Below are 20,336 nucleotides of genomic sequence, written 5' to 3'. Positions count from 1 at the left end.
AAAGAATACCTTTTTTAGCATACCTGGCAATAGTGGCCAGCAACAGTATTGTAAGAATTCTGATCTTTTTTCTTTGCGGGGTCACTGTGGCTCGGGTGCAGCATTTTTATTGGGCCCATGGAGGTGTTGCGCCTAAGCCACGGTGACTATATAACAAACCATTCCTTGTATAAGTTTGAACCTGACACAGAATCACAAAGATTCAGTGATGATATGTATTTCACATCTTTATGTTTTTGTAGCAGCTCAATTTGTAGATATTGCTTTACGTAACCATGCTTTTGAAACTAATCTGAATTAACCTTGGTATTTTAGTTGGTTTACTCATAAGAATATATCTGAACTAAGTCTTACAGTAATCATGCCAATGTGATGTCATGCTGAATTGTGGATCCCTGTAAATATGACCAAATCGTAGGAAAGGGAATCAGGATTAAGTCAATTATCAAGGCTTTTAAAGCAGACAATTAGTCACCCCAAACGATTTATACGATGGCTAATTGCCTTTATAATATCAGCTATCATTATTGCAGCTACTGCCGCCATCGCTACCACGGTGCTTGCGAAATCCGTTCAGACTGCTCACACAGTAGCTAATGTATTAAAAAATGTTACGGCTGAAATGAATTCCCAGGTACAAATTGATCAACAATATTAGCATGATTGGATGCTTTAGAAGCAGTGGTAATTTGGCTTGGAGTGTATTGGGTTTGTGTGGCAAGGTTTTGGTAGTGGGGGGTTACAGGGGTGGCTTCTGTGGGGGCTGCTGGAGGTTTTCCCATGTCTGACAGAGCCAATGCCGGCTGGCTCTAAGATGGACTTGCCGCCGGCCAAAGCCGAGCCGATCAGTGATAGTGGTAGCACCTCTGTGCACAGAAAAAAAAAAAAAAGAAAAAAAAAAGGAGAGAGAGAGGGAGAGACAGAAAAAAATAATAAAAACAAACAGCTGGAGAGGGAGAAGAGAAAAGCAGTTGCAGAACACACAGAAATGGCAGCTGAAGAGAAGAGTGAGAACATGTAAGAGAAATAACCCTGCAGACACCAAGGTCAGTGAAGAAGGAGGGGGAGGAAATGCTCCAGGCGCCGGAGCAGAGATTCCCCTGCAGCCCATGGTGAAGACCATGGTGAGATGGGTTGTTCCCCTGCAGTCCATGGAGGTCCACGGTGGAGCAGATATCCACCTGCAGCCCGTGGAGGACCCCACGCCAGAGCAGGTGGGTGCCCAAAGGAGGCTGTGACCCCATGGGAAGCCCGCGCTGGAGCAGGATCCTGGCAGGACCTGCAGATCTATGGAGAGAGAAGCCCACGGTGTGGGTTTTCTGGCAGGACCTATGACCCCATGGGGGACCCACGCTGGAACAGTATGCTCCTGAAGGACTGCACGCCACAGGAAGGACCCATGCTGAAGATCTTTGTGGAGGACTGTCTCCCGTGGGAGAGATCCCACGCTGGAACAGGGGGAAGAGTGTGATGAGCGCTGCCACTGAGGAGGATGAAGAGACAGAGATAACATGTGATGAACTGACCGCAAACCTCATTTCCCGTTCCCCTGTCTAGCTGTGGAGGAGAGAGTGATAGAATAGTTATGATGGGTGCCTGGTATACAGCCAGGATCAACCCATCACATAGAGATAGACAAAGTGCATTACAAAATAGAATGAAATTACATTGCAATTGGGAATTTCAAAAACAAGGGCTCTGTGTAACTCCTTTACAAAGGAATGAAAGTGTATGTGATTGGAATTAGGTGAAGGCGCATTTGCTACTAATATTGCAGGAGAGATCTAAGACCTTGCACAGCTATTACAAGATCAAATGGGAAATATACAAAATTAGCAGAATAAGGTGTTTTTCAAAGAATTGTCTAATAGTGTTAAATGGTTAAATCCAAAAACATGGTTTGAAGGTTTAAATCTGTGTATCTGAATTTGTATTGCTATTGGAGGGTTGTTAATCATTTGTGTGTTTGCAGCAATCAGAATCATCTGAGGAGCAGTACGAGGATTGCATCGGTTCGAAGCTGGAGTCCTCGCTGCCTTCCTCGTGAATCTGATGTTCCTAAACAAAAAAGGGGGAGATGTGGGAGCAGCTCAGAACACCTGGCATTTGTTTTCAAGAGTGACCATTAGAATTTGTTGTGCTGCATGTTTGCCAAGCCTTTGAAGAACTAGTTTTACAAGGTCAGGTTGGAGGATGGCCTGGTGTAGGCCTGGGAAGATGTGGCTGAAGACAGTCACGAGTATGTGTATGGAATGTTTTTTATCTTTAACTGTTCTGAGGACTGGCAAACATCCCAGCTGAGCCAGATATGAGCTCCTCTGTTAGTAGTATTGGCTGTATGCCGTTAGTGCTTTCTAGATCTTTGTTGAAACATATATAAGTTGGATTCTTTTGTGAAATAAAGGGAATCTTGCACAGAGAGCTTGAGCACTTGATTCAGTCACCGCACCATGCCCATCCCTTGTCCCCCCATATCCCCCCCTTTGTCCCCCTGTGTCCCCATGCCCACCTGTGCAAGAAGGCCACCAGCACGCCCAGGAGGCTGTGTGCCATCTCCATGCCAAACTCAGGGGTGATCTGAGGGGCTCAGTCCACGTGTGCCCGCAGCAGTTGTGGGCACAGGCACCGCTGGGGGTAGGGGCATGGCCACCACTCCGCTGTCCCCTGGGGACACGGCCACCACTGTGGCATCCCCTGGGGTACCAACAACTCCACCATCCCCTTGGGGCACCTTGGCATCCTGGCATCTGTATGGGGTACCTGGGCACTTTGGTGTCTCCATGGGGTGCCCAGCGACGCCAGCACGCCTACAGGGCTGTGGGTCACCCCGCAGAGCCCTGGGTCCCCGGGGGATGGGCCCAGAGGACAGAGTGGGGGGGTCCCTCAGGTGCCCGGTGGGTGCCGTGCCTGTGCCTGTACCCCAGTGACGCGGGTGGCCAGTCCCTCCTGCAGCTCCTGGCTGGAGGCCTCCTCTGCCCATGTGTCCTCGCTGAGCTGCAGCTCCTGCACCACTGCCACCTCCACCTTCACCTGGCACAGTGCACAGCAGGTGTGGGGACAGCGGGGCACAGGGTCCCCTGCCAGCCCGCAGCCCTGGGACAGCCCCTGTGCCTGTCCCAGTGCCACCACAGTGCCCACTGTGTGCCCATCCCAGTCCCACCACGGTGCCCATCATGTGCCCATCCCAGTGCCAGCACCAGTGCCACCCTGGTGCCCGTCATGCTCCCATCCCAGGCCCCATCCCTTGCCCGTCACAGTGCCCATACCTTGACAGCGGTGATGCAAGAGCTCTCGAGGCCACACTGGGTCTCAGGGGGTAAGAGGGGCCCCAGAGCCTGCACCTGCAGTAGGGCCCCCACCTCAGGGTGCCCCAGCACCTCCCTGCAGGCACAGGGACTTCAGCACCCGCCCAGGGTGGCACTGGGGTGCCCAGCACCCACCACTGCCCAGGGGACAGTCCTAGGGGTGCCCAGTGTGCCAAGGGGTCCCATGGGTGGCACAGGGTGCCCAGCATGCCAGGGGCCCGGATGCTGTGGGGTCCCATGGGTGACACTGGATGCCACAGGGTGCCCAACATGCTGGGGGGGTCCCATGGGTGACAGCAGGTGGCACAGGGTGCCCGGTGTGCTGTGAGTGTGGATGCTGCAGGGTCCCATGGGTGGCATGGGGTGCCCAGTGTGCTGGGGGGGGGGGGTAGATGCTGTGGGGTCCCATGGGTGACAGCGGGTGCTGGGGGGGGGTCTCACCTGGGGTAGGCGTTGCTGTGCCAGTCAAGTAGCAGGTAGAGGTTGGGCATGGCAAGGGGTCTCTGCGCCAGCGCGCCCAGATGTTGCGCCAGTGCCCGGTGGTACCCACGGGCGTAGACCCTGAAGGCGCCGTACTTGGGGGGGTAAGCAGGTGCCACGTGGCACCGCACAGCACCCAGATCGCCCACCAACCGAGCTGCCAGCGCCGCCAACCGGGCACCCAACCCGGCAGCAGGTGCCACCTGTGCCAACCTCTCGCCCGCCGCCCATCCCACTGCCTCCTGCCAGCGGCGCTGCAGGGCGCGTGGGCGCCCCGGGGTGCCTGGCGGGTGCCGGCGATCAGCCGCCTCCTCCTGCTCCAGCACCCAGATCACTGAATGCAAGGGAAGGTAGGGGTGCCCGGCGGGCACCGCTTTGCCCACCACCACCCAGAGCTGCGCCAGCAGCGCCTGGTAGAGCAGCGCCATGTCCCGCACTTGCTGCCTGGCGGTGGGGACAGAGGACGGGGACAAGGCCGTGCACTCTGCCTCCAGCGCAATGATCTGCTCATCAGCTGCCACCAGCTCCTGCCGCTGGATCAGCTCCAGTATCTCCAGCATTTGGAGGAGGGGGGTACCCATGGGTGCTCTGATGGCACCTGAGGCCACCCATGGCCCATGGCACACGTCCCCATCTCATGACGTCCCACGCCCCCTGTGGTCCCATGTCCCACAATCCCTGTGCTAGTGTCCCTCCATGTCCCATGTCCTCCTGCGGCCCCACACCCTACGTTGCATGGTTCCCCATGTGCTCTTATGTCCCCATCCCTTTGTCCCTGTGCCCACAAGTCCCATATCCCCATGTCCATGTCCCCACGCCAACATGTCCCATGTCCCCATCCCCATGTCCCACGTCCCCATCCCCATGTCCCTCATCCCCATTCCCATTCCCCATGTCCCCAAGTCCCATGTCCCCCCCCGACCCTGTCCCCAAGCCCCTTGTCCCCTCTTACCCGAGAGTGACTCCCTGGCCTTCCCGTGCCCCTCCTGCTGCTGTCCCCTGCCATCCTGGTCCCCGTTGGATGCCTCCTCACTCTCCACCGTTGGTGGGTGCTCACCTGTGGACCCCCACCGTCTTCATGTCCCCAAGGCCAGCCACAGCAGCGAGCTGCGCTTGGGGACCGGCCTCTCTGCCAGCGCCTCCATGCTGGCCTTGCACCGACCTGGCAGCTGCTGCAACAGCCCGAAATCTTCTGACCGCCGCCGTGCCCGGCCACCATCCCCATCCTCGTCTTTGGGTGGGGGGTGGCGGGCATGGCCAAAGGGTGCCAGACCCACCAGGCACTCCAGGGTGGCCCACCGGCGGTAGTGGCTCTCAGGGTTGGCGGCGAAGGGGTCGCCATCCTCCTCCTCCTCCTTGGGTGTTTTCTTTAGCAGAGGCATGGCCTGTGGGGCAGCAGCGGGAACCCAGGCTGGCACCCAAAGGGCAGCCGGGACCCAGGGTGGCACCCTGACCCCCACCCAAGATCCAGGATGGCACCTGGATCTTCACCTGACAGCTGGGGTGGCACCGGGCATCTGCACCAGGTAGCCAGTGTGCAAATCCTGTGAGGGCGCAAATCACCCTGTGAGCACCTGCACCCCCATGAGTATGCAAAGCTAACGCACACCCTGCAAGCATGCACGACCCTCTGTGCACATCGCATGAACATCCACACCCTGTGAGCGCACACACCCCTCTGCACACACCCCCCATGAGCACCCACACCCTGTGAGGGTGCACACCCTGCTTTGCACACCCCTGTGAGCACCCACACAGCCATGAGCATGCAAACCCCTCAACACACACCCCATGAGTGTGCACAGCTCCACGCACACCCTGCCAGTGTGCCCACCCCTCCAGGACCGTGCCCACACCCGGTGGGCACCCCCAACCTGGTGGGTGCCTGCAGGTGGGCAGGGGCCTTGTGGCACGTGTACCCCTGGCAGCAGACGAGGGCGGTGCCACGGCAGCAACATCGGGTGCTGTGGTGGTGGCGGCCACGCCAGGAGGGCAGCGGCCAGGGGGTTTCCTGAGGAAGCACTTCCTCAGCGCAGCCTCCCACGCCAGGGCAGGGTCAGCCCTGGTTCTGCTAGGTCACCAGGGATGGGGGGGGGACAACAAGGAGAGGATGAGGAGGGACCTCACCTTGCACGGCTGTCACCCCGTGTGGTGCAGGGACGGGGCACTGATGGCATGGGGGACACCGATGGCATGGGGATGGGACCCCAGTGGCACAGGGGGACACGGGCATGGGACAGGACAAGACCCCCACGGCACAGGAGACGCCACAGAGCGCCGGGACAGGACCCGACACGGCACAGGGGAACCCAACATGGCACAGGGGGACACTGGCATGGCACAAGTACAGGACCGCGACGGCACAGAGGGACACGGGCATGGCAGAGGGATGGGACCCTGCATGGGACAGAAACGGAACCCTGACGGTACAGGGGGACGCTGGCATGGCACAGGGCAGGACCCTGATGGCACGGAGGACCCCACACATCACAGGGATGGGACCCCAATGGCAAAGGGGGGCACTGGCATGTCATGGGGACAGGACCCAGTGACACAGGGGACCCCACATGTCACGGGGACAGCACCCCAGTGGCACAGGGGGACCCCGGCATGGGACAAGGACAGGACTCCAATGACACGGGGGACATGGGCATGGCAGAGGGATGGGACCCTGCATGGGACAGAAATGGGACCCCAACAGCACAGGGGGACACTGACATGACATGGGGACAGGACTCCAATGGCACAGGGAACCCCAGCATGTCATGGGGATGGGACCCCAGTGGCACAGGGAACCCAGAGAGCCCCAGTGCCACCCCCCGGCACCAGGCGGCACACGGGGACCCCGGCCCAGCGCTGGGCCTGGCATCACGTGACGCCCCGTCCCCACCGCCCCGCGCCCACGCGTGTCCGGGTCCCCCCCGTGTCCCAGCCAGCCCACGTGACGTCTAGCCCCTCCACGTGACACCTCTGCCGGGCACTCAGGGGTTAACGTCCCCCCTCCGGCCGCCGCCGATTGGCCAGCACAGCAGCCAATCGAAAAGGCGCGCTGGCGCGGGCCCCGCCCCCACCGGGAGGCCGGCCGGGTTGTCGCCATGCCCCGGTGCAGCCAATGGGAAGGAGCCGCGGCCGCGTCCGACGGCTCGTGATTGGCCAGCCCCCTGGTGGGAGGTGGGACCGGCCCCGCCCTGACGCACCTCTTAAAGGCAAAGGGAGGGCAGTGCTCTCCCAGTGCCCCCGCCGCGCCCCATGCGGGTCCCCGCGGGTCCCCAGCCGGGGGGCTGTCCCACGGGCCCAGTTCTGCACCCCCGGGCACCCCCGTGTCCCTGAATGCTCGGTACCCCCAAATACTCCCGCACCCCCACATACCCCCATGACAGCCCCCACGCTAAACCCCCCTGCCCCCCCGATAGCCCCCGCCCCTAAACGACCCTCCCCCCAATGACCCCCGACCCCCCACCCTGAATGCCCCCCGCGCTCCCAAATAACCCCCGTACCCCTGACCCCCCCGCGCACCCCACCCCGCCTCAGGTGCGCGGCGCCTTTAAGGGGCGTGGCCACCATCGCCGCGAAGTCCCGCCCAGCCCCGGTCCCGCTTCCGCTTCCGGCCCGGCTCATGGCCGCCCCCGCCGCCGCCCGCCACTAGGGTTCCCCCGCCCGGGCCTGGCCCGGCCCGGCCCTAGCTCCGCCTCCGCCTTCGTGCGCCCCGGCCCGGCCATGAGCTGCTGGTAGCGGCCGCGCCGGTGCGCCCGGCCCGGGCCTGCCCGAGCCCCGCCGGCCCCGCCCGAGCCCCGGCCCCGCGGGTCAAGATGTCTTCGCGCTCCGCCCTGGCGGCGGGGAACGAGCGGAACGCGGACACGGTGAGCGGGGGGGTACGACCCGGGTTGTACCGGGGTGGGGGTCGCTTCGTACCTGGGGGGGGATTGTACCGGAGAGGTACTGGGGGCGGTCGGTTTGTATCGGGGGTACGGGGAGGGGGGCTGGTTTGTACAAAGGATGGTGGGGGGAGTCGTTTTGTACCGGAGGGGGGTACGGGGGGGGGGCTGGTTTATACCGGGGGGAGCACAGGGAGGGGCCCGGTTGTACTGAGGAGGGGTTTGTCTGTTTGTACTGGGGAGCACTGGGCTGGTGCTGGGGCCACCAGTAAGTGGGAATGGGGGGGGTGGGGGGTGGGAGGGTACTGGTGTAACTGGGGGGACACCGATGACCCCCTAGCTGGGAAGGGGGGACATGCACTGGGGTCGGCGGAGGCCCCTGGTCACCTCTGGGGGGACCTGGGCATCCGGGCACCCGTGGACAAGGCCAGGACACAGCTCTGGAGCCGGTCAGGCCAGATCTGTCCCCACCCTGTTGGCTGGGGCAGCTTCGTCCCCCGCCCCGGGGGCCTTTGGGTGCTGGGGGGGGGCACCTCTGTGATGAGCTGGGGGGGATCTCATCAACACCATCCCCCATGTGATGAGCTGGGGGGGGTGTCTCAGCAGCATCAGGCCCCCACGTGATGGGCTGGGGGGGCTCTGAGCTGTACAAGCTACTCCTGTGATGAGCTGGGGGTCTCAGTGATACTGGTCACTTGTATGATGATCTGGGGGGGGTCTCAGCTGTGTGTGTGTCCCCTGGCTCCCCAGCTCACAGGCCTGGGGAGCAGTCGCTCGGAGAAGGGCTCGGCCTGGTCCAGCCGCTCGCTGGGTGCCCGCTGCCGCAACTCCATCGCCTCCTGCCCCGAGGAGCAGCCCCACATCGGCAACTACCGCCTGCTGCGCACCATTGGCAAGGGCAACTTCGCCAAGGTCAAGCTGGCCCGGCACATCCTCACCGGCCATGAGGTGGGGGTGGCGTGGAGGGGTCCCTGGGGGTGATGGGAGGGAGCTGGGGGGAGAAACAGGGGTCCTGGGGGGGCGATTGGAGGGAGCTGGTGGGTCCTGGTGGGCAACTGGAGGGAGATGGGGGGCCTGGGGTGAGTTGGGGAGGGTCATGGGGGGTGATTGGAAGGAGATGGGGAGGCCCCAGGGGGAAGGTGGGGGGAGTTGGGGGGTCCTGGAGGGGCGACTGGGGGGAGAAATGGGGGTCCTGGGGTAGGTGGGTGCCCCCAGGGAGGTTGGGGGGGCCTGGGGGGAGCTGGGCACCCCTGGTGGGGCGACTGGGAGGAGAATTACGATGCTGGGGGCAGACGGGTGCCCATGGTGAGGGGGGTCTGGGGGTAACTGGCAGTGGTGCCCCCACTGTGTCCCTCCCTCACCCCCCAGTTCCTTCCTAGGTGGCCATAAAAATCATCGACAAGACGCAGCTGAACCCCACCAGCCTCCAGAAGGTGGGGGGTACCTGGCGGGGGCACAGGGTGGGGGGCACCCCCCTGGGTACAGTGAGTGGGGGGTCCCGGCCCCTCCACTAATGCTTCTGTCCCCGCTCTCCCCCCTCCGTGCAGCTCTTCCGGGAAGTTCGCATCATGAAGGGGCTGAACCACCCCAACATCGGTGAGTAGGCCCCCCCACTAGGGACGGGGGGGCACCCATGGGTGCCTGTGCTGACCCCCCCCACCCCCCTGCAGTGAAACTGTTTGAGGTCATTGAGACAGAGAAGACGCTGTACCTGGTGATGGAGTATGCCAGTGCTGGTGAGACTCCCCCCGTGGGTGCTGCACCCCCCCCCCCCCCCCCCAGGGGCCATGCCCTACCTGGGTGCATGCTGGGGTGCTGGGCTGGGGCTAGTGGGTGCACCCGGGGGTCTAGTGGGGGGCACAGCACCCACCTTGGTGGGGGGGGAGGGTTGGGCTGGGGGTGCTGTGCCTGGGGTTGGGGGGGCACAGGCACCCATGGGTGTCCCTGCAGGTGAAGTGTTCGACTACCTCGTGTCCCACGGGAGGATGAAGGAGAAGGAGGCGCGGGCCAAGTTCAGACAGGTGGGAGGCACCGGGGAGGGGGGGCACCAGGAGATGGTGGGGGGGGCTGGGGACAGTGGTAGGGGGGCTGACATGGGGCTAGGGATATCATAGGGGGCTGGTGTGAGGTGGGGGGGATGTGGTGGTGTGGGGCTGGGGACATTGTGGGGGACATGGCAGGGGGCTGGCACAGGGCAGGGGGATGTGGTGGCGTGGGGCTGGGGACATTGCAGCATTGCGGGGGGGTTGGCTGTGGGGGAGGGCTGGCATGTGGTGGCCACGTGTGGGCAGGATTGATCCCCCCTGGAGCTGCCAGCTGCAGTATCGATCAGGGTGGGACGAGAGACTGTGGCGGAGGGACACTAGTGGTAGTGGGGACAGTGGGTGCCAGTGACACCCTGCTGATACTCACCCCATCCCCAGATCGTCTCGGCCGTGCACTACTGCCACCAGAAAAACATCGTCCACCGGGACCTCAAGGTGGGATCCAGCTGCCCCACGGTGTTGCCTGCTGGGGGTGGCACCGGGCAGGGTGCCATGGGGTGCCCTGTGGTGGCACTGCCCCATACTGTGCCCTTCCCTGTGTCCCTGTGCCACATGGGGTACCTGGTACAGTGCCTGTCCCAGTGTCCCCATGCCCGATGCGGTGCCTGTCCCAGCATCCTCATCCTGGTGTCTCTATGCCTGATACAGTGCCCATCTCAGTGTCCCCATCCCATCATCACTGTGCCTGATGTGGTGCCTGTCCTAGCATCCCTATGCTGGACACGGTGCTCATCCCAGTATCCCTGGCCTGGCATCCCTGTGCCAGGTGCAGTGCCTGTCCTGCCATCCCCATGCCTGACATTGTGCCCATCCCAGCATCCCTGTCCTGGTGTCCCTATGCCTGATGCAGTGCCTGTCCCGGTGGCCCCATGCTGGACATGGTGCCCATCTTGCTGTCCCCGTGCTTGTCCCGGTGCCCGCAGGCGGAGAACCTGCTGCTGGATGCCGATGCCAACATCAAGATCGCCGACTTCGGCTTCAGTAACGAGTTCACGCTGGGCTCCAAGCTGGACACCTTCTGTGGGTCCCCCCCCTACGCGGCCCCTGAGCTCTTCCAGGGCAAGAAGTACGATGGCCCTGAGGTTGACATCTGGAGCCTGGGTGTCATCCTCTACACCCTGGTCAGCGGCTCCCTGCCCTTCGATGGCCACAACCTCAAGGTGGGCAGCAAGGATGGGGTAGTGTCCCCTCCTGTCACCTGGCCCTGTCCTGTCCCCTCCCTGGCTGGGGACAGTGACTGTCCTGTCCTAGCCCTGTGCCTGCTGGGGAACAGTGCCCGTCCCAAACCCCTGACTGCGGGGCAGTGCCTGTCCTGTCCCCCTGCCCGGCTGGGGACAGTGCCCACCCCAAACCCCTGCCTGTGGGGCAGCGCTGGTCCTGTGCCTGTCCTCATGCCCATGGCGGGGACAGTGCCAGGGCATGGGTACCCCCACCCCAACCCATGCATGTCCCCCCTGCCTGTGGGGCAGCGCTGGTCCTGTGCCTGTCCTCATGCCCATGGCGGGGACAGTGCCAGGGCATGGGTACCCCCACCCCAACCCATGCATGTCCCCCCTGCCAGGAGCTGCGGGAGCGGGTGCTGCGGGGCAAGTACCGGGTGCCCTTTTACATGTCGACCGACTGTGAGAACATCCTGCGCCGGTTCCTGGTCCTGAATCCGGCCAAGCGCTGCACCCTCGAGGTGATGGGGGGGGGGGGGGTCTATGAGGGGCACAGGGCTTGGGGAAGCACAGGGCTTGGGGCTAGCACAGGTTAGACAGGCACCATCCCACCCCAATGGAGCATGTCCCCTGGCCGTTATGCTCCCCACCCTGTGGGCTCCCCCAGGCTGGCTCCCCCTTCCTGATGCTCTTAATTAGCCTAATTAGCTCCAGGGCTAATTAGCTACAAGCTGTCAGTGCCAGTGGGTGGGTGGGCATGGGCATAATGCAGCCACCCAAGCCCTGGCACAAGCTGCTGGCAGGGGCCAGGCACCTTGGGGTGGCATCGGGGGGGTAAGCCAGCTGGGAGGGTGCCCTGTGCCTGCCCTGTGCTCATGTCACCCCCGGTGGCACCCACGTCACTGCTGGTGGTACCCGTGTCACCCCACCGGTGCCCCACAGCAAATCATGAAGGACAAGTGGATCAACATTGGCTATGAGGGTGATGAGCTGAAGCCCTACAAGGAGCCTGAGGAGGACTTCGGGGATGCCAAGCGCATCGGTGAGGGCACAGTGCCACCCTGGCACCCTGGGGTAGGGGGTCTGCTGCACCCCAGGGACTGGCAGTGCCCCCTCACTGTCCCTGCTCCCCACAGAGGTGATGGTGGGTATGGGCTACACCCGAGAGGAAATCAAGGAGTCCCTGAGCAACCAGAAGTACAACGAGGTTACAGCCACCTACCTCCTGCTGGGCAGGAAGAATGAGGTGAGGTGACATGCGGTAGCACCACTGTCCCTGCCCTGGGACGCCGGGCAGGGCCGGTGATATCGCACTGCCGGCCACAGGTGGAGGCAGGCGAGTCGCGTACAGGCAGCAGCCTCTCCCTGGCCCGGGTGCGGGCACCCAGTGAGGCGGCCAATGGCACTGGCAAGGTGTCCTTGCATGGCAAGAGCCAGCGTGGTGCCACTACCTACCACCGGCAGCGGCGGCACAGCGACTTCTGTGAGTGTCCCGCATCTCCTGGCCTGTCCCTGGGGTGGGCATCGTGCTCATGGGGTGCAGAGTAGGGTGGGCTCCATGCCTGTGGGGTGCAGGGCAGGGTGGACACCTGGTCCCATGCCCGCCGGGTCCAGGGCAGGGTGGGCTCTGTGCCTGTGGGTCCAGAGTGGGGTGGGTACCCAGTCCCATGCCCACTGGGTCCAGGGCAGGGTGGGCTCCATGCCCACTGGGTGCATCACGCCTGTGGGGCACAGGGCAGGGTGGGCACCTGGTCCCACATCCTATGGGGTGGCTGGTCCAGCTGTGTCCCTCCCGCAGAACCCCCCCCACGGCACAGGGGGCAGGACCCTTGCCCTATGCCGTGCCTGGTGGGGAGCAGGCAGGACTGGCTGCTGCTGCTTGTACCCTCCCTTACCCCCCTACCCGCAGGCGGCCCCTCGCCAGTGCCCATGCACCCCAAGCGCAGCCCCACCAGCGCGGGTGATGCAGAGCTGAAGGAGGAGCGCATGCCTGCCCGCAAGGCCAGCTGCAGCGTGGTGGGCAGTGGGCGTGGGATGCCCCCTTCCAGCCCCATGGTCAGCAGTGCCAACAACCCCAACAAGTCCGAGATCCCTGACCGGCACAAGGACGGCGCCATCAACACGGTGGGCACAGGGCTGGGGACATAGCTTGGGGTGGCAGATGCTCCTGGGGCTAGGGGAGCAGGGTGGGGGGCCACCCCAGTGCTGATGGTGGTGGGCGCCTGGTGCCTTGCAGAACAACCTCCCCTCGAGCGTGATGGCACGCAGGAACACCTATGTCTGCACTGAGCACCTGGGTGCTGACCGCCATTCACTGCTGCAGAACGGCAAGGAGAACAGGTAGGGCGGCGGGCACCCCCTGGGGTCCTATCCCCACTCCCTGCCCCACCCTAATGCCTTCCCTCTTCCCCTGCTCGCAGCTCCGTCGCTGGCCGGGTGCCCCCAGCGTCACCCTCCAGCCACAGCATCACAGCTGCCGCCTCAGAGCGGGCCCGCCTGGTGCGGGGCACCACCGTCCGCAGCACCTTCCATGGTGGGCAAGTGCGGGATCGGCGGATGGCGGGGGGTCCCAACGGGCCCCCCGCCTCCCCGACACTGGCACCTGAGGCTTCGCCGCTGCCCCAGAGCCGCTCGCGGGCCACCTCTAACCTCTTCAGCAAGCTGACCTCCAAGCTGACCCGCAGGTGAGGGGGCTGCGAGCACCATGCCCTCCCTGTCGGTGCTGCCCTCGCCTTCCTCACTCCCTCTTCTCTCTTCCAGGGTCACTCTTGACCCCTCTAAGCGGCAGAGCTCTAATAGGTGCGTCTCAGGCACCCCCACGCCTCCAGGAGCCAAAATCAGTAAGTGCCCGGTGTCACCGGCACCTGTCACAGTGCCACTGGTGCTTGTCCCAGTGCTGCCAGTGCTCGCCCCAGCACTTGTCCTGGTGCTGCCGGTGCCTGTCCCAGTGTCCACCCTGGTGCCTGTCCCGGTGCTGCTGGCACCTACCCCAGTGCCTGTCCCAGTGCTGCCAGTGCACACCCTGGTACCCATCCCAGTGCCTGTCCCAGTGCTCCTGGTACCTGTCCTAGTGCCTGTCCTGGTGCCACCAGCACCCACCCCAGTGCCTGTCCTGGTGCCTGCCTCGCTTTGCTCCTGTTCCTTCTCTCTGCCTCTCAGCCTTTGCTGTCACCGAGGGGGGTTGGGGGGGGCATAGTTGTGCTCCACTGTGGGCTGGGGGCACTGTGTTGTGGGGGGTGATGTCCCCCCTAAAATGGGTGTGAGCTTGGTGGGGGTGGTGCCCCCCAATGTGGACATGGTGCCCCCCACATTGGGCACAGCTTTGAGGGGGGAAGTGCCCCCTCAAAACAGGCATGACCTGGGGGTGAGGCATTCCCCTCCCAAATTGGGGGTGCTGCCCTCCCCCCTAAATGGGCATCACCTTGGGGGAGATGATGTGCCCTGAGCTGCGGGTGGTGCCTCCCAAATTCAGCATTAACTTTGGGGAGTGATCTCACCAAAATGGGGGTGGTGCCTGCCAACAACAGGCATGACCATGGGGGTATGATGTGTCCCCCAAAATTGGGGTGGTGCCCCTCCCAAGGGGCATGACCTTGGTGGGTAGTGTCCCCTAAATTGGGGACTGTACCCCCCAAATTGGGCACAGCTTTGGGGGTGGGCACAGTGACCCCAAAATAGGGACCATACCCCCACATCAGCCACAGGGCTGGTGGCGATGGCCCTAGAAGTGGGGTGGTGCCCCCCAAAATGGGTGCTAAACTGGGGGGAGAGAGGGGGGCTTGGCTCTGCCCATGGTGGGCAGAGCCCCTGGCCCCCCCTGACATGTGTCCCCCCTCCCTAGGGTCACAGACAAACCTGAGAGAATCGGGGGACCTGCGCTCACAAGGTGGGTACTGACACCCCTGGGTGCCCCCCAACCCATGGGTGCTCCCCAGGGTGGGCAGCCCCCTGCCCATGCTATAGCCCCCATAACCCACTCCCTAGCCCCCTGCCCACCCCATGCCCGCCTTTCCTTCCTGCAGTTGCCATCTACCTTGGGATCAAAAGGAAGCCGAACCCCGGCTGCTCCGATACCCCTGGCATGTGAAGGTGACAAGCACCTGGCCAGCTGAGGTAGTGATGGCAGCACTGCAGCAGGCCACCCTCTCAGCTGGCTGCCGCGCGTGCCAGCCCGAGCCCTTTTTGCTCTCCTGCACCCATGACTGAGGCCCTAGTGAGCACTTCTGCCATTTTGAGGCTGAGGTTTGTCGGCTCCAGCACCTCGGCCTCCATGGCGTGCTCTTCTGGCGCCTGGCCGGCACTGCTGGCGCTTTCCGTGCCACCTTGATGCATGTGGCTGGTCAGCTCCAGCTCTAGGGACCCACCGGAGCTGGGACCCCTTCCTCGAGGGCTGCATTCCTCCTGGGGTATGCACTGGATCTGGCACCCAGGGTCTGCATCAGCACCAGGACCCCCTCCAGGGGCTGCATTGGCACTGGGCCCCCCCCCCCAGTGTCTGCAGTCCCCCACAGGGCTGCACCAGATCTGGCACCCAGGGCTGCACTGGTGTTAGGACCCTCCCCAAGGATGCGCCGGATCCAGCACCCAGGGCTGTATTGGTGCTGGGACCCCACCCCCAGGATATACCAGATCTGGCACCTGGGGCTCCAGTGGAGCTGGGACCCACCCACCGAGGATGCACTGGATCTGGCACCTGGGGCTGCATTGGCACTGGGACCCCCACCCCACCCCAGGAACTATATTGGCATTGGCACCAAGGGTCTGCAACGGATCCAGCCCCCCCCCGCCCCCCCTGAGGGCTGTGGCAGCTCTGGGCCCCCCCCCCCGGGGGCTGCCTCAGCTCCAGCATCCCCTCAGGAACATCAGCACCAGCACCCAGGGGCTTGGGGATCTAGGGTGCCCCCAGCCATCACTGGCTCCAGCCCCCTGGGTGCTCTGGGCCCCCTTGGAATCTGTGGGGCCATTGGATCTGGGACCCCAGCAGCCCCTGGCTCTGGGACCTTGGGAACATTGGTGCCAAGACCTTGGGGTCCATCAGCTCCGGGACCCCAGGGACTACCAGCTTGGTGACCTTGTGGATGTCAGCTTTAGGACCTTGGGGGTCCACCAGCTTGGGGACATTGGCTCTGGGACCCCAGGGTCCACCAGTTCTGGGACATTGGCTCCAGGGCCTTGGGGACATCAGCTCTAGGAACTTGGGGAGATCATTTCTGGGACCTTAGGGTCCCCCAGCTTCCAGATTTGGGGCTCTACATCATCTCTAGCCCCCTGGATCCCCACCTCTGCCCCACCCCTGGGTCCCCAGAGCTATGGTGGCATCCCAGAGTCCTGTGGAGGCCCCCCCCCGGGACTGTGTCCCCATATCCCCCCAGCCCTGTACAGCCTGTAAATATGGCCCTGGGCCCCAGGGCTCTGGTGTTACACCCCCCCCCTCACATTTTTAAGTTATTCCTGCCCTGGTCTGTACCCCAACCCCCCCCCCCCCCCCCCCAATAAACATAGGAAACCCATTGGTGTTGGCACCCATCAGTACTGGGACCCCACCCCCCACCCCCATCATGACCTTGGGGCATGGGCAGAGTTAAGGTGGTATTGCCCCTTGTAGGGTGGGAGGGGCTGCAAAGGTGCCCCGGGGGGGGGGGTGTGTGTGCAATCCCCCTCCCTTGGGTGGGGAACCCCCATGTGTCCCCTCCCACCACCCCAGCCTGGCTGCCTGGCTTCACAGCAGGGACCAGCAGCATTTATTGAGGCCGGTCCTGAGGGGTGCCCAAGGTGGGGGTTCCCCTATTTTTGGGCAGGGATCATGTCGTCAATGGGTTGGTTCTGCTCCAGCTTCTTCTCCATCTCCACCAGCAGCTTCACCCCATCCACCACCATCTGCACCTGCTCCACCTCTGAGAAGCCCAGGCGGTCGGCGTTGGAGATGTCAAAGACGGCGCCTATGGCCGCTGTGTCCACGCCACCTGGGGGAGATGGGGGCATCAGCACCCCATAGCACCCATGCCCACCTGCACCCTATATCCCCTGTGTCCCTGTGCCTACTTGTGCCCCAAATTCCACCCCCCCATGTCATGTCCCCATGTCCTCTCACCTTTGTGTCCCCGAGCCCACTTGTGCCGCATGTTCCCTGTCCCCCATCCCCATGCCTCCCCCCATCTCTGTGCCCACCTGTGCCACGCTTCTGGAGGCGGAGGCGCTTGAGGACCTCCTCAAACTTGGGGTGCTGGCTGAGCTTGGGCAGGCGGACATGGACGCCTCCCCGCAGCCCCGTCCCCAGATTGGAGGGACAGGTCAGGATGTAGCCCAGGTGTTCTGTCCACATGAAGGGGTGGCCTGCCTTCTTGAAGATCTCCTCGATCTGGGGGATACACACACACATGTGGGATGGGGTCCTCGCCCACCACCATCCTGACCCCCAGCCTGGGGGGCACCACAGCCACCACCCTCCCGGGACATCCCTGTGGCTCCCAGTGTCCCCTGTGCCTAAAATGTGCCTTCATCCCCATGTCCCCACCATGCCCCTAATGTCCCTCATGTCCTCCTGTGCCCCCATATGTCCCCCAATGTCCCCGTTGTGCCCGTGCCCCCAAGACCCTCCCTGTCCCTTGTATCACCCCCATGTCCTCTTGTGTCCCCAAAGTTCCCCATGCCCCCAAGACCCTCCATGCCCCCATTTCTCCATGTGTCCCCAAAGACCCCCATGTCCCCCCAATGCCCCAAGGCCCTCTGTGTCCCCTGTATCCCCCAAGCTCCTCATGTCCCCAAGACCATCTATGCCCCCCATATCTCCCAATGCCCTCCAGGGGCCCAATGCTGCCCATGTCCCCAGTGTCCCCCACATCCCACTATGTCCCCCCCCGGGGTCTGATGCACCTTCTTGAGGCCGACACAGAAGCGCCTGAACACCTCCTTCATGTTCCCCCCCTTCTCCATGGAGATGACACGGAGGTGGTCCTCCTCATTCACCCACACCAGGAAGGTCTTGTTGTCATTGTGCCTGGGGGGGGGGGGGGGGGAGTGTCACACACATGACACCCCCTCAGTGGTGGCCCAGGGACCCAGGCACCTCCAGATTCATCTGGGTGGCCCCTGCACCCCCCAAGTGGGATCCAGGTGTCTGGGTGGCCCTAACTGCCCCCCCCCCGATGGGACCCCAACACTTGGGTGCCCCTTGCACCCCTCCTAGGTGCAGTCCCCAACACATAGGTGTCCCCAGCATCCCCCCAGGTGGGACCCTGCTTGCTGGGTGCCCCCCGGGATGGCCCACCAGATGCCACGGGCGTCGGGCCAGTCACGGGCCATGCCCGAGGCCAGCAGCAGGGGTGAGACGGGCTTGTCGAAGAGGAAATGGTCGTCAATGAGCTGCTGCTGCTCCTGCTCTGTCATGGCCTTCAGCGGGTAGTACCGGCCCTTGAACTCCCCCTCCAGGCTGTTCAGGGCTGCGGGAGGGGGTGGGGCCAGGACATGAGCACACCCATATTATCCCAGACCACACCTACCCATCAATAGACCACGCCCACCTTCATAGACCACGCCCATTGGCCACACCCACAACATCTGCTACCTGGCACATGTGCCAGGCCATGGTCACAGCCCTTTGCCACACCCAAACGCAGGTCACGCCCACACAGTCGAACCATGCCCACCTCAGTCACACCCATACACTGTGCCCCACCACCCCCTAAACCCCACACCCACATAGGGCGTGGCCACAGGTACATGTCACGCCCACATCCACCCAGGCCTCTCCCACATCCAACAGCCACACCCAAGCTATGCCAGGCCTTGCCACGCCCTGTATCCATAAGCCACGCCCCTCTACCCCAACCTGTCCCTGCCCACGTACAGTGCACCAGCCCCCCACACCCCAAGGCTGAGCAGGCAAGCCTCATCCCCTGCGGCAGGCCACGCCCCCTGCTGCAAGCCACGCCCCGGGACCACGCCCCAATAGGCCATGCCCCTCACCGGTGACAGACAGCTTCTCGATGGCGCGGCGCTCCCCCCGGCTGCAGTGGGGGGGCAGGGAGTAGCCCTTGATGCTGCGGCCTGTGCGCACCCGGCTGCTCAGCACATACTTGGGGTCCAGGTCATCCCCTCCCTGCCCGAAATGTCAGTGGGACCCTGGCATCCGGGAGCCTGTGATTCCCCCTCCCCCCGGCTCAAGAGGGACCCAGGAGTCCAGGCACCCCAAGACCCCCATCTCCATCATCCCACCACCACCCCACCCATCACCCCCACCCTCCCTGGTTAGGACCCATGTCCCCATGACCCAGAAGGGACCCAGGCATCTGGCTGCCCCCCACCCTGGGGGAACCCAGGCATCCAGGACCTTGAGGTTCTCGTGGTTGAGGTCAGTGCGGTGCTTGTCAGTGGGTTTGTAGCCACCATGGCGGTCCTGGATCACTGGGTCAAAGAGGTCCTTGAAGACCTCATAGGACTCCTCATCCCCGGCCACACAGCCCACTGTCATGATGAAGGGGTGGCCTGTGGGGGGGGGGAGGCGGTGGTCAGGGGCAGCTAGCATGGTACCAGGCACAGCATGGCACTGGGGACGGAGCAGCCGGAATGGGTATGGCACTGGAGACATGGCACCAGCACCCAGTATGGCACTGAGGACCAGGCACTGGGGATGACTCAGAAGACACTGTGTTCCTCAGCACCAGTCCAGAGGACCCTGGGGGTGGGCTGGGGACCGCATGCTGTCACCCACCGGGGTTGTCGACGCCGGTCTGGATGATGTCATCAAGGGTGAAGCCGCTGGGGGTCTCTTTGTCTCGCAGGCGCTGGTAGAGGGCGGGGGTGAGGACCTTGGCCATGTGGTTGTTGTGCTTCGTGAGGTCGGGGAACTCCTCCTCCGCCGAGAACTTCAGCTTGTGCTTGTTGTGGGTGTTGCTGAACGGCATGGTGGGGCTGCAGGGAGAGGGGCACCGAGGTGGCATGGCATGGGACATGGTATGGCGTAGAGCATGGTTTGGGGCACAGCACGGGGCATGGGGCACGGGGCATGGCAGCAGGCATGGAGCATGGCCACCAGGTCAACCTGGGCACCAGGCATGGGGCATGGCACGGCACAGGGGACACGGGGGGCACTAGGAGCCGGGGAGGGTCTCTACCGAGCCAGCCCCCTGGGGGCGGGGGGGGCGTATTCCTGGGGGCGAGGCTATGGCGGGCGTGTCCGGGGGCAGGGCCTCAGTGGGCGGGGGGGCGGGGCCAGCCCGGGACGGGCCATCTTTGGCCGGGCCAGGGTCGGGGCTATTTATAGCCCGGAGGGACCCGAGTGTTAGGTGGGGGAAGGGACTTGTGGTCTGCTCCCATCCCATCCCATCCCATCCCATCCCATCCCATCCCATCCCATCCCATCCCATCCCATCCCATCCCATCCCATCCCATCCCATCCCATCCCATCCCATCCCATCCCATCCCATCCCATCCCATCCCCACTGGGGGGGGAGGTCCGGTCCCTCTCTGAGC

The 20,336-nt window shown here is 63.4% G+C and overlaps 2 protein-coding genes across 2 annotated transcripts; one reads left to right on the top strand and one right to left on the bottom strand.

Annotated features, from left to right (window-relative positions):
* Nucleotides 1–7,388: 7,388 nt before the first annotated feature.
* LOC138683495 (MAP/microtubule affinity-regulating kinase 4-like) lies at nt 7,389–16,339 on the top strand. The gene is made up of 18 exons (XM_069775390.1): nt 7,389–7,645; nt 8,411–8,608; nt 9,040–9,093; nt 9,208–9,256; nt 9,331–9,396; nt 9,611–9,681; nt 10,084–10,140; nt 10,629–10,865; nt 11,267–11,386; nt 11,808–11,907; nt 12,002–12,111; nt 12,192–12,348; nt 12,775–12,989; nt 13,102–13,205; nt 13,286–13,549; nt 13,626–13,705; nt 14,707–14,751; nt 14,888–16,339. The coding sequence occupies exons 1-18, from the start codon at nt 7,595–7,597 to the stop codon at nt 14,950–14,952; spliced, it is 2,043 nt and encodes a 680-aa protein (XP_069631491.1). The 5' UTR covers nt 7,389–7,594; the 3' UTR covers nt 14,953–16,339.
* A 244-nt stretch (nt 16,340–16,583) lies between these two features.
* Nucleotides 16,584–19,802, bottom strand: LOC104313826 (creatine kinase M-type). The gene is made up of 7 exons (XM_069775389.1): nt 19,576–19,802; nt 19,195–19,349; nt 18,831–18,963; nt 18,133–18,304; nt 17,739–17,862; nt 17,034–17,223; nt 16,584–16,828 (listed from the first exon to the last, which is right to left on the bottom strand). Exons 1-7 carry the CDS (start codon nt 19,766–19,768, stop codon nt 16,650–16,652), a joined length of 1,146 nt encoding a protein of 381 aa, XP_069631490.1. The 5' UTR covers nt 19,769–19,802; the 3' UTR covers nt 16,584–16,649.
* Between the last annotated feature and the right edge of the window lie 534 nt (nt 19,803–20,336).

This window comes from Haliaeetus albicilla, chromosome W, assembly GCF_947461875.1.
Source record: "Haliaeetus albicilla chromosome W, bHalAlb1.1, whole genome shotgun sequence".
In the NCBI taxonomy this organism is placed as follows: Eukaryota; Metazoa; Chordata; class Aves; order Accipitriformes; family Accipitridae; genus Haliaeetus; species Haliaeetus albicilla.
Note: the sequence above shows the minus strand (reverse complement) of the source record. Positions and strands in the feature narration are given on the sequence as shown.